The 12,440-nt window shown below is 33.1% G+C and overlaps 1 protein-coding gene across 1 annotated transcript in view; it reads right to left on the bottom strand.

The window, feature by feature from the left end:
• The window catches only part of LOC145243682 (integrator complex subunit 13-like), a 1,170,185-nt gene that overhangs the window by 328,513 nt on the left and 829,232 nt on the right, over nucleotides 1-12,440 (bottom strand). The window contains exon 6 of the mRNA XM_080106736.1: nucleotides 10,025-10,153. Within this exon, the coding sequence (XP_079962862.1) occupies nucleotides 10,025-10,153 (129 nt within the window). The remainder of the gene's footprint in view (nucleotides 1-10,024; nucleotides 10,154-12,440) is intronic.

Here is a 12,440-nt window from a genome sequence, read left to right as displayed (position 1 = left end):
TTTTTCTGTCTTGGCTTAGGAATGAGGATCATGATATCATGTATCCATCTACTGGGTAGTTTTCCCTTGAATCATATTTTGCTGAGTGTGTTTAAAAGATGTGTTATTGATCTGGGATGAAGTTGTTTCAGAAACTCATAATGTATCTCATCCACACTGGTAGTTGTATCATGTGCTTGGTTTGTGGCTTTTGGAGTTCAATTTTGGTAAAAGGATAGTTGTACTCTTCTTTGCTGTTTGAGTTGAAATTTAATTTGTTTATCGTTTTTTCTGTATCTTGTTTTATCTTTTAGAAGGACTGATTGTAATTTTTACAGGAGGAATTGTTTTGAAAAATTTCTGCAAGAAAATTTGTTATATTTTTTGTCTTTGTTATTTTAATGTTGTTTTGATTTTACCTGAAATTTTCCTTACATGTTCCACAATTGTGTGGGGTTTGTATTTGAGTTTATTTTATTTATACAATCTTTCCATGATGCTTTTTTTTGTTGTTGTTTCTCTAATAACTTTACGAGCTATTGCTCTTTTTTGCTTAAAAATGTCTAGATTGTACTTTGTTGGTTTGAAGTTGAATTTTCATAAAGCAGTTTTACATAGATGAATTGCTTTTTGGAACGCATCGTTGAAGCAGGGTCTTTGTTATTTGTTAGTTCTGCTATTTTTAGGTATACATTCATGTATACTTAAAATGTGTAATGGTTAGTAATGTTTTAGAAAAATATTATATAGATTTATTTGGGTTTTCCTCCTCTAAAAGTTTTGCTTTTTATATTTTTTATATTCCTCCCAATTTGCATTTTTTTTTTCTATTGGGAGTGATGGTTTTTGTTTCTTTCAGATTTGTTAAAATCACTGGGAAATGGTCGCTACCCCATGAATCTTCTAGAACCTTCCAGTTGTAGTCCATAAAGATAGGGGGGGGGGTCAAACATATAGATCTAGTACTGAGTAGGTGCCTGAAGCAGGATGAAGGTATGTGTTGGATTTATTGTTTAATATGTTGTTAATATTTTTTTCAAGATTTTTTTCCTTTCTTATCAGATCCCCATATATCATTGTGACTATTAGTCACCTAACAGTAACAGTTTGGGTAACTAATTTATTATTTTGCTCCGTTTCATTTATTGGATCTTTGGGTCGGATGTAGATAGTGCAGGCATTTATAGTTCTGTGTTATGTAGCTGGTGTAGCAATGGCTTGAATATTAGTTTTTAGATCTATTTTGCTTTGTGGGATATTATTTCTAATAAGGATAGATACTCCTCCAGAGGCTCCCTGTTGGGTATTGTGGATGTGGTTGTATTGTTTGTAGTTTTTTATATTTATTTTATCTTCTGCTCTAAAAAGGTTTCTTGGAGACATATGATGATTGGTTGATAGTTTTTTTATAAGAAGTAATAGGTTATTTATGTTATGTTGGATGATTTTTTGAGTTATGGTTTGATTTTATCTGTTTATTTTTAACTTTTTTTAGTTGTTAGTGTCTGATCTTCGATCTTCCATGTCCATTTCCTCAAATCTGTCTTGGATTGAATCTCTTGGTCTGGAAGTTGAGTGTGGTGTGTTTATTTTGTTTCCTTTTCCTTCATGGGCTCTTTTGGTATCTTATTTTTTTTTTCAGTGAGAGAAGTTGTTTCTATGGATGTTGTTGCACTTTGGAGATTTATGAGTCTTTTGAGTTGAGTTTTGGTTCAGGAATTTTGTTCGGTTTTGTATTTGATGCCAGAGGAGGATAAGAGTGTTGATGATGTAAAGATATAAGCTTGGTTTTAGATGCATTAAAATAAACCAGCTACCTCTTTCCCAATTGTACCTCATGCTGAAAATCGAACCAGAGAGAACTTGGTTATTTATGGCCTTTGAAGTGTTGCCGTAGATGGTAGTGACGTCAGCATAAATATCTATGAATGATCTTAGAATGTGATTTGGGAGATCACTGATGTAGGTCAGGAAAAGAGTTGGCCTAGGATAGACCTCTGAGGGACTCCAGCATTAATACTTTGTAGAGGAATACTGCTGGATACAAGAAAGTAAAAGGAATAATGTCAATATTGAAAGATGTCACTCTAAATCATAAAATATTTATTTATCAGTGTGTCACAACAGGATGGTAATGTGGTATAAAGTTCTCAAATGTTTAAAGTACATCTTATCCTCAGGAGGAAGAAGAGAAAAAATATTTTTCAATCACTCAATGGAGGTGTGTTTATGCCGGAAGCTGGAGATAGAAGTAATGCGGTTTGACAGGTTTGCATCACTGTTGAATTATTTCTGAAATTAATGTTTGTTATTGTTAATATTATTACAACATTTATCATTAATAATTATACTATATTGTTTAATATTATGCACAAATGCATATATATTATGTTTCTTAAGTATTGTTTAGTAATGATATACAAGGGAAATAACTAGTGTGATAAATATCTAAGTAGAGTCATTTCCTTTAGGTAGTATTCTATATGTTATTTTTTATTTTGTAACTGTAAATATTATTTTTACTTATTTATTTACATATTATTATCTATTTTTTGTAATTGTTACATTACAAATCGTACAATAATAGGTTAATCTACTCCATAAATATTTTTACTAGTTCTCAGTATGAATAAAATAGTCAAACTTCAAATAAAAATAATGATAAAATACATTAAATTTACATCTTTAAAAATATATCCAATTTATAAAAGTTGCTATTATCCATTTTATTAATAATAATATAATGGATAAATAGTTATACGAAGTAATACTAATTCAAATTTATTCATTTATTTACTTTGTGAAAAGTCAACATATCCTACTAGATATAATTGTCATTTAATTTGAGAAATTAACAAATCTTTCTTTTATCTATTCTACCAATCTATGTTTCCAATTCATAAACTTGTGTCAATTTTACTTTTTAGTTTAAAATAAATAATTATCAGCAACTGACAGTTAAGTTTAAAAGAAAAGAATCATTGAAAATTAGGCCAAAATTTTTCCGCTTCCAATTAATTGTTCCAAAACTAGCACACACACACACATTCAGGATCTACTGATTAATCAGTGGGTAATCGGTAATTGGCATAATCTGCCACTTTGCTGAATAATCAACCAACTAATTACTTTTCTCTTTTCTATTAAATTTAAATCATTTCATCACTGCCAAGTGATTCATCAGATAGCTTTGACACAGTAACACAGTAACGGCTAATTTAACTTAACATTTAATTGTCTGGCCACTATTGTGGCATTTTGCCTTTATTAAATGAAATTACAAAATACAATTTCTAATTCTTAAACGAATATAATAAAACAATTAGATGAGAAAAAGAAATTACAAACCAACTACAAACAAACTCTTTGTCAAGAACTTTGCAGCTAATTCTAACCTGTGCAACCAAGGCTGCTAACCTCCATTATTTCCTCCTGTATCAGAAAACATGCTATGTGATGTACAAATATCTATATGTGATGTTGCCAAGCTAATCAAAAACCTTGATTCCAGTAAAGCAACTGGCCCTGACGGTATTCCAATTATAGCACTCAAAAGACTTCAACCAGAACTTGCGCTCATCCTTACAAAACTGTTTAAACGTCTTAAGGAGAATTGCTTCCCGTCACCCTGGAAAATCTCATCATTTAAGAATTCAGGTGATCGCTCATCTCCCTCACAGTACAGGCCAACAAGTCTCCTGTGCGTCATAAGTAAGTTGCTGGAATCTGTGTTAAATACAGAAGTAATCAACTATCTCAGCAAAAATAACCTTCTCAGTGACACGCAATATGGTTTCCGTTCTGATAGATCTACAGCAGATGTGCTTACAGTTATATCTCATAGGATTAGCGAATCTCTCGATGGAGGCTACCTTTCTAGGGCAATTGCTCTTGACATATCAAAGGCCTTTGATAAAGTTTGGCATAAAGATTTACTTCATAAGATCTCCAGCTACGGTATAGCTGGAAATGTCTTCTCAATTATTGAATCTTTGATAGGTTCATAAGAGTAGTGGTTGATGGGCAGAAAGAAGCTCTTACTATTAATGCTGGAGTCCCTCAGGGATCCATCCTGGGCCCAACTCTCTTCCTGATCTATATTAATGATCTTCCAAATCACATCCTTACATCATTCGTAAACATCTATACTGATGACACTACTATCTATGGTAGCACATCTAAGACAGTAAACGACCAAGTTCTCTCTGATTCTCTCTCCTCTGATCTTGAGCAAGTGGTACAATGGGGAAAGAGGTGACTTTTAATGCATCTAAAACCAAGTTTTTATCTTTACATCATCAACGCTCTGATCCCCATCTGGCATCAATTGAAATGCATGGCTCTCGTCTTGGGGAGGCCTCATGTTTTGACAAGCTTCTGGGCTTGACCTTTACTCCTGATCTTAAATGGAACACGTACATTAAATCCGTTGCCAAGGCCGCTGGAAAAATGGTGGGATCCTTCTATCGATCCAGTAGATATTTCACTGCTGATGCAATTCTCTATCTATATAAGACCCAGGTACGTCCAAGGATGGAGTACTGTTGGCACATCTGGGCAGGACTTGCTAGAAAGGACATATCTTCGTAGCCTTGTTTGGGATGTCCTTTTCTCTTCCCTGCAACCTGAAGAGATGTTGCGAGTTTGTTTCTGCTTTATCGTAATTTTCTTGCCAAGTGCTTGGTTGAGCTCCATTCTATGGTTCCCCCTCGCCAAACTTTCACAAGAAACACCCGTCTAGCAGAAAACACTATCACTAGTTTCCCGCACTCTTTATCTGTGCCTAAACCTAAACATAGATTCCATAAGCAAAGCTTCTTTCTTAGAACTGCACACCTATGGAATTGTCTTCTGTTTTTCTGCTTTCCAGCTGACTACAATATGGTTGTCTTAAAGCCTAACATAAACAAGTTTTTTATGAGCCGTTCCATATAAGTTAACAAATTTACCGAATCTCCATTACTAACGGTTACTATATTGTCCAATTTCTACTGTACACTCTTTAACCCTTATCCTCAAGTGCCCTCTTGACCTTGATAAGTGGTGATGCCTATGTAAAAAAAAAAAAGTAAAATTGTAATTCTTTAAGTGAATAACTATAAGCTGAAGTTCTGCACCTGCTGCTACTGCTCTACTTCTTCTTCTATTCTGGCTGCTTGCTCCCTCTGCTCTCATAGTCTCATATAGTCTCCTCAGTATTTAAAGTGAAGTGTAGAGTTGTGATATAGAAACATTAGATTTTCTCTATTCTCATGATGCAACCTGTTCCTCATAGGTTCATACACATTACCACCTGTACTAAAGAGCCTCACACCCTCCAAAATGAAGGTGGTACACTTAAATATTTTGAAGCCAGTTTACTCAGCAGTGGTAAGGTCTCCTGTATCTACTTCCCATACTTAAATGGATCATCACCTCTTCCGAGTAGTTGTAAAGCTACATAATGGTCAAGTTCTTTTGTGCACTTAACCATAAGGGATTTACTCCTTTTGAGTTTAGATTGTGATTTTTGTATTTCTGTTGTAGGTGCAGTCTCCAGGTTTAATCAACTTCTACCTCTACCTGCTCTAAGTTTTGATTTGTTACTGTAGACTTATTCAAAGCTAATTCATCAAACAGGTTTGAAAGAGAAAGTTTTACTTTCACTTTGATCTTCTTGACCCTCAACAGAGCTTGAAGATGTGTATCCTGCCGATTCTGCTTCATCATCATCAGTAGAAAGTAGAAGATGTAGAATTCAATTCTTAGTGTTTTCCATTTTTTTGGAAATGGACATGTGAATCTTGGATCTAGGAAAGTAAACACACAAGTTTTTATCATTTAAATAGGATGAAAATCTTGTTTCCATTGAATTGTTCAACAGTGGTAAGGATTCCACTAAAGTCAGAAATATCAGAATTAAATTGGACAGCTTTAGAAAGAAATAACCTCAAGGTTAAAATTGTAGGTATTACCATCGATACGGTTGAAGTCCTGTGACTTGCTTCTTTGGTGATTTTTCAAATGGATTACGTAACTGGACAAGTTTTTGAACAAGTCCTCAATAGTAAAGTGTAAAGATAGGAATTTTATAGTGTTGCAAATTCTTGGATGAAAAAAAAATGAACGAATCTCTTATTAAAACATTTCAATTCGTGCAAATCATTCTGCTTCATATATGTGTCACGAAAAAGTCCTTTCTGATTAATGTTTACCAGATAAAAAAATATTCTATTATTTTGAAAAACAATCAAGTTTGTTTGATTATTTTTTTTCTGGGCATTCAATGTAAAGCAGAATGGTCCACACAAACCAGAAATAAATCATTTGTAAAGAATCACAGCGTTAACTTGAACAAAGCCAATACAAAAATAAAATAAAGACGTTAAAACAATAAAAAAAAAAACAATAGTACTTATGCAGAGAACATTTTGAAACCCCACTTCTTAACATGTAAAGGACAGGATATTTTTCTAACTAGTTTGTATTTTCATCTAACAATTTAATAAGCAGTGCAAATCAAGTGATTTGTGCCACAAGCATTGAAGAAGGACAACTGAAGTTTTTTCTCTTTATACGTTTGAATGGGGAAGGGATGCATTTGAATGGACGAATGTGATCAGTGCCAAGCAAAAAATTCAACAGAATCACAAAGAAATAGTAATTGTGTAAAGAACTCTATCGTTGATAACAATAAAATTAAATTGATGTTGACGTTTACTTAATTACATCATCATGATAAACAAAGTGAGAAATAGTAAATAAAATGATTAGATTTTCTGGAGGAGACTAAGAAGTGCATGGTGTAAAGAGCATTCAACAATACGTATTGATGAGGCATGCAATATTCCAGATCTTTTAATAGTTTTTTGTGATTTTGAAATAAGTTTATGTTTATGACATTTGGTACTTTATTTTTGCCACCAAAATTGAACATAGCATTTTTATCGACTTATAATGAAGTTGCAGCCGGAATTGTTTTAAAAAATTAGGTATAATAATCATTACATATAGAATTATATTGAATGTTCATATTTATTGTCATTTAATTCAGTTTTATTTGATGATACTTTAAAAATTGTCCATCAGTACAATTTTGCTATTAATGATGCAATGTTTACTTTTCACACCTCAAAAACGAAGGCCGAAATTGAATAAAAATAAATGTATTTTTACTTCCTACTGTCTTCTTATAAGTGATGAAAGCATCTTTTGTGACATTTTTACCGGTTACTTTTTTGTCAGTTGGTTTTGAAGTTGTCATGTTGTAATTTACAAGTGCTCGTGCTTCTTCATCCTCAGCATAAGGCTAGTGTAAAAGATGTAGAATCCAATTTCCAATTCTAAATATGTTTTCTATGCCAACCTTTTAAAATTAATATTTGAATCATGGGTCTAGGAAAGTAGACATACACAAGTTTTTATCAGTTAGATAGGACAAAAATGTTGTTTCGATTGATAACCTGAATTGTTCAACAATGGTAAGAAGGATTCCACTAAAGTCCGAAATACTAGAATTAGATTGGACAGCTTTTGACAAAAATAACGTCAAAGCTAAATTTGTAGGTATTATCATTGATATGGTTGATGTTCTGTAACTTGCTTCTTTAGTGATTTTTTCAAATGGACTCAGAAACTGGATATTTTTTCAAACAAGTCCCCATTGGTAATTTGTTATGGAATCTTATCAATAGCACACATTACACAAGCATTTCATATTTCTTAATTTATTTTCACCATATAATAGGTTGGTACAAAAATAATGTTGGTTTTTGACGTTCAACTTCAAAAGATCATAACTTCTTTCATGATAAACTTTATTAATTGAAATAAGAACCATTAGAATTAACATATGTTTGCCAACGAGAAACAAGTTTATTTATTCTGTTAGCATAGAAATTCAGAGTTCTGGAAACGATGAAATCATTGAAGGCCGATTCGGCATCATCTCGGCTTTTGAAGCATTTTTCGCGCAGGAAGTTGTCAAGATGCTTGAAAAAGTGATAATCGGTGGGCATAGGTCAAGTGAATAAGGCGGATGAGGCAGAGTCTCGTAGCACAATTCGTTCAGCTTCTGCAGAGTCAGTTGAGCAACATGGGGGCAAGCGTTGTCATGAAGGAAAATTGATCCCTTCATATTGACCAATCTCAGGCACATACATTGGAGCTTCTGGTGCATTTCGTCAATTTGTCAGCAATATGTCTCCGTGATAATCGGTTCACCTGGATTCAAGAAGCTGTGATGGATGAGACCGGTCGCAGACCACTAAACAGTCACCATAACCGTTTTTGGTGCAATTTTAGCTTTGGGAAGTGTTGTGGAGTTTCTATGGCATCCAACCACTGTGCCGAATATCACCAGTTGTCGCAGAGGATCCACTATTCATCACATGTTACAATCTGTTCGAGAAATAGGTTGTTTTTGTTGCACAAAAGGAGCATAGAAGACACCTCAAAATGACGATTTTTTTTTATTATTGTTTGATTATTGCAGCACCCATTTATCCAACATTTTTTACTTCCCTTTTTTTGCTTTAAATGGTGAACGACTGTTGAGTTGTCAACCTCAAGTTCAATAGCAACTTCTTGTGTGGTTTTGTGAGGATTGGCTTCAATTAAGGTTTTCAAATGTTTGTTATCAACCACAGTTGGCCGGCTGCAACCGCCTTCATCTTCGAGGCTCTCATCATCATTGCAAAATTTCTTGGACCATTGTGCTATACATTCATTAGTGGTTCCTGGGCCAAACGCATCATTGATATTACGAGCTGAACTGGAACAAGAGAATGATGGGGATTTGAATTTTGTCCATGTTGTCGAAAAGTCTGCAAAAAAATGAACATGATTTGATAGAGCGAAAAATCGCACTTCAAGATGACATGGCTATATTGTTGTTGTTGTTGTTTCATCCAATGCCAGTAGGTGCAGGTGAAAAAAGTGAGAAAACTATATTGTTTTTGCAATTCCACCATGTGGTCTTGAAGGAGTTTGTTTTTCCAAATTAAGCTGATCCCATATTTCAGTTAAATTGCTAATAGAAAGCAATTAAAGTGAGAAACTGTATTTCTGTTGGATGTAATGGTTGTCTTTACAACTTGAGTTACAATGTATGATAATTATTCTAAATTTTATTCTCAACATTAGCAACTATATTTGTTACTGAATCCTGCAAGACTAAAAAAAATCTTTTGAAGATTTTATACTCATCCAGAACATTGTGCAATTCTTCACTTAACTCTAAGTACAGCTCTACACTGTTCAAAGACATTTGAAAACCAATGACTGTCAAACTCAGAAAAGGAGCATTATCTATTGTAGCTGTTCAAATATCTGTAGTTCATGAAATGCTGCTAATTTCAACAAGAACCAGTTGAAGTTTTGTTTTAGCAAATATATCAAAAATTATTTTGCAGTGCTGTATGTTTTTGATGGAATGCTGTAATTGAACAAAGTTTTGCAACAAACCTATTAAATCCAATATTAGATGTTACAGTAGACCATTTTCATTATATATATATATATATATATATATATATATAGTAATTTATAAAATATATATGGTGATTATGCTACACTGAATATTCGGCGTTTCATCCACTCTAGGATTCGTCAGGCTTATGCATAAGCCTGACGAATCCTAGAGTGGATAAAACGCCGAATATTCAGTGTAGCTTAATCGCCATATATATTTTATGAATTACTAACTAGCTCTACCTATGTATTGAGCACTTTTGAAGTAAATACTTAAAGTTTACGCATAAATCTATACTTTCGTATATTAATTTTATGTGAGTAAATGAAGTAGTATATATATATATATATATATATATACACACACACACACACACACACACACACATAAATAGGAAATTATGATAAAGCTCTCAACGCAACTCAGCTTCATTTTTTTTTGGTTTTCAAAAAAGCCAATCATTACAAATTATCTGAGATTTCCCATTTCTATCTGATGTTACTGAAATGAGAGACGGAGTTGAACTTTAAAGACATGTATGAAAATTTAACCAATGAGATTAAATTCTTTGAAAATATGAAACGCATGACTCACCTTCATGGGAATTCCAGTGACAGTTGTAGATGACAAATCAAAATGCAACTGCACAAGTGAAGCCAATTTGAAGTAAAGATGACGTCCAGCTTGAGCAACTTGCAATTCCGTTGACAACAATGGTGACAACTGAAAGATAAAATAATAATAATGATCTACATGCAAAATAATTTCTGGAGGAAAGATGCTAGCTGGTGAAGTCAAAGGTTGGCTTTGAATTGCCCAACCAGCATTAATTATCACCTCCGACACTGACAATTGCAGAAACATGAAATAGTATAAAAATAATTGTGGAAAATATTAGATTTATTAAGAATTAAAATATTTTAGTTATAAAAAAACCCTTTAAGAAATTACAGTTAAATCCTCAGTGGAAATTTGATACTTTTTGATAAACAAAAAGCAGAACACGAATCTTGACAAATATATGAAACAGGACAAGACATGACCAAGTTTTCTAAAATACATCAAGTGGTCAGAACTGTTTGTCAAAAACTGAAAAAAAAAAAAAACGCACACATTACTGTACATAAGACAGAGTTGATAATTAAATTACCTGACAAAAATTCCTTTCCCCCTAGTTGAAACTTTGATAATGAATTAAACAAAGGGTTGTGATTAAGGTTAAGTAGACGCATTTGTGATTTTAGAAACCAGCTCAAGTGGAGGAAGAACCACCTCTGTCATGTTACCAGAAAGAGACGAAAAATAGATGAAGAAGAAAGGAGTGTGTTGTAAAACTGTTCAGTGTCAGAAAAGTGGATCCTTGCATATTAGAACCTTTAAACATGGCAAGAAATTAAATCGATAAACTATATTTGAGAATTATGAATTAAATTCTATTGTGGGGTCATTACGGGTTAATTCTCAATATAAGTCAATGCATAAGTGAACTCTGGTGACTCAGCTCTACTCACCCACTAAATCTACTTCATTAGGAGATGGATTCAGCTTTGGTTGGCCACAAAATTCACACCATTAAGAGAGGGACTATGCTCTGCTATCCACCAAAATCAATGCTGCTGAGAGATTGCTCCTTGACTTAGGGGAAGACCACTAAAACGTGAAAATCACGCAGACTTTACCAAAGAGTGCCGTCATAACACGAATATTAAGAGTTTAAGTCAGAAATTTGTGAATGATCAGAATTGTGTAATCTTTCAACAAATAATTATTGTTACTTTATCCAAAAAGACTAGCAGTAAAAATTTTTCTTTCTTTTGACTTGAAATGAATTTGGATTCCAGAGATAGACTTTGGTGACCAGTGCTGGACGATTTGCCCTCTTGATGTTATGCAACGAGGGGAGAGTAGTGATTTGTTAGACAGGACCTTTCAACACTCAGGATCTTTGCTGGAGTGATCACCAAATACCAACTAATGAACCAGGATTCAGAACAGACAAATTTGGTGATGTTATTCACTAAAGATCATTGGAGGAGTAAGGAATACCTCCTAACAATTTGATAAAAAGAAAAAATAACATTAACAGGAACTTCTGCTGAATATGGACTGGGCTTTACTGTTGTTAATGGCGGTGGTGGTTTTTACATTCTTCCTAATTTTTTTTTTTTTTTCATTAGCATTTGGGTGGCAGTAAGCCTCCCAAGGTCCCAGTTCACTTCAAACTTATCCAGTGGATGTCTCATTAGTGCTTTTTCTCCTCAGTTTTCCGTCCTCCTGGACCCTTCTCGACTATGAGCCAGTCAATACTGAAACTTTATTATTATGTTGGTGGTGATTTGTTATTAATATTTTTACTAATAGTACTATTTTGATTTAAACATTCTTCCTCTTTTTGGTTTTTATAAATATTAGTAGTAATAGTTGTAGTCTTATTTTTGATTCTGATTATTTCTACTATTGGCTGCAACATTACTGTTACAATTACTATTATGTTTATTGTTGTATATATGTATTACTGTTATTAATATTAGGATTAACATTGTTACTGTTTCATTTCTTTGTTAATGTTATTGTTACTTTTATTATTATGGTTCTATCATCATGAGTATTGCTATCAGTCTTATCATTATTTGCATTATTTTTTTTCTCAGTATAACTGTTATCATTTACATACTTGTTACTCTTCTTATTTTTACCATTATCAATAATGTTATTACTATAAGTAGTAGTAGTAGTAGTAGTAGTAGTAGTACCATTTGTGTTTTTATTGATCTTTGTATTAATATACTAACATCACTATCATGTAGTATTATTCATCATTTATTCTAGCTTGGACATGGAAATTCTGTCACTTATTCTAAATTCTTGGCCAATGCCGGGGCATGAGTAGACTAGCGCATATATAATACATAAAATCAACTTCTAAATAGGTCTGAACGAAGAAAAGCAGATCATGCATATGCAAAGGCCTTACTCTTTCAAACAGAACTTCATAACAATAATAATTAAA

This window comes from Euprymna scolopes, chromosome 22, assembly GCF_053919585.1.
Source record: "Euprymna scolopes isolate OS-2025 chromosome 22, ASM5391958v1, whole genome shotgun sequence".
Classification (NCBI taxonomy): Eukaryota; Metazoa; Mollusca; class Cephalopoda; order Sepiida; family Sepiolidae; genus Euprymna; species Euprymna scolopes.
The sequence above is the reverse complement of the archived record's forward strand: the minus strand, read 5'-3'. Positions and strand labels throughout refer to the sequence as shown.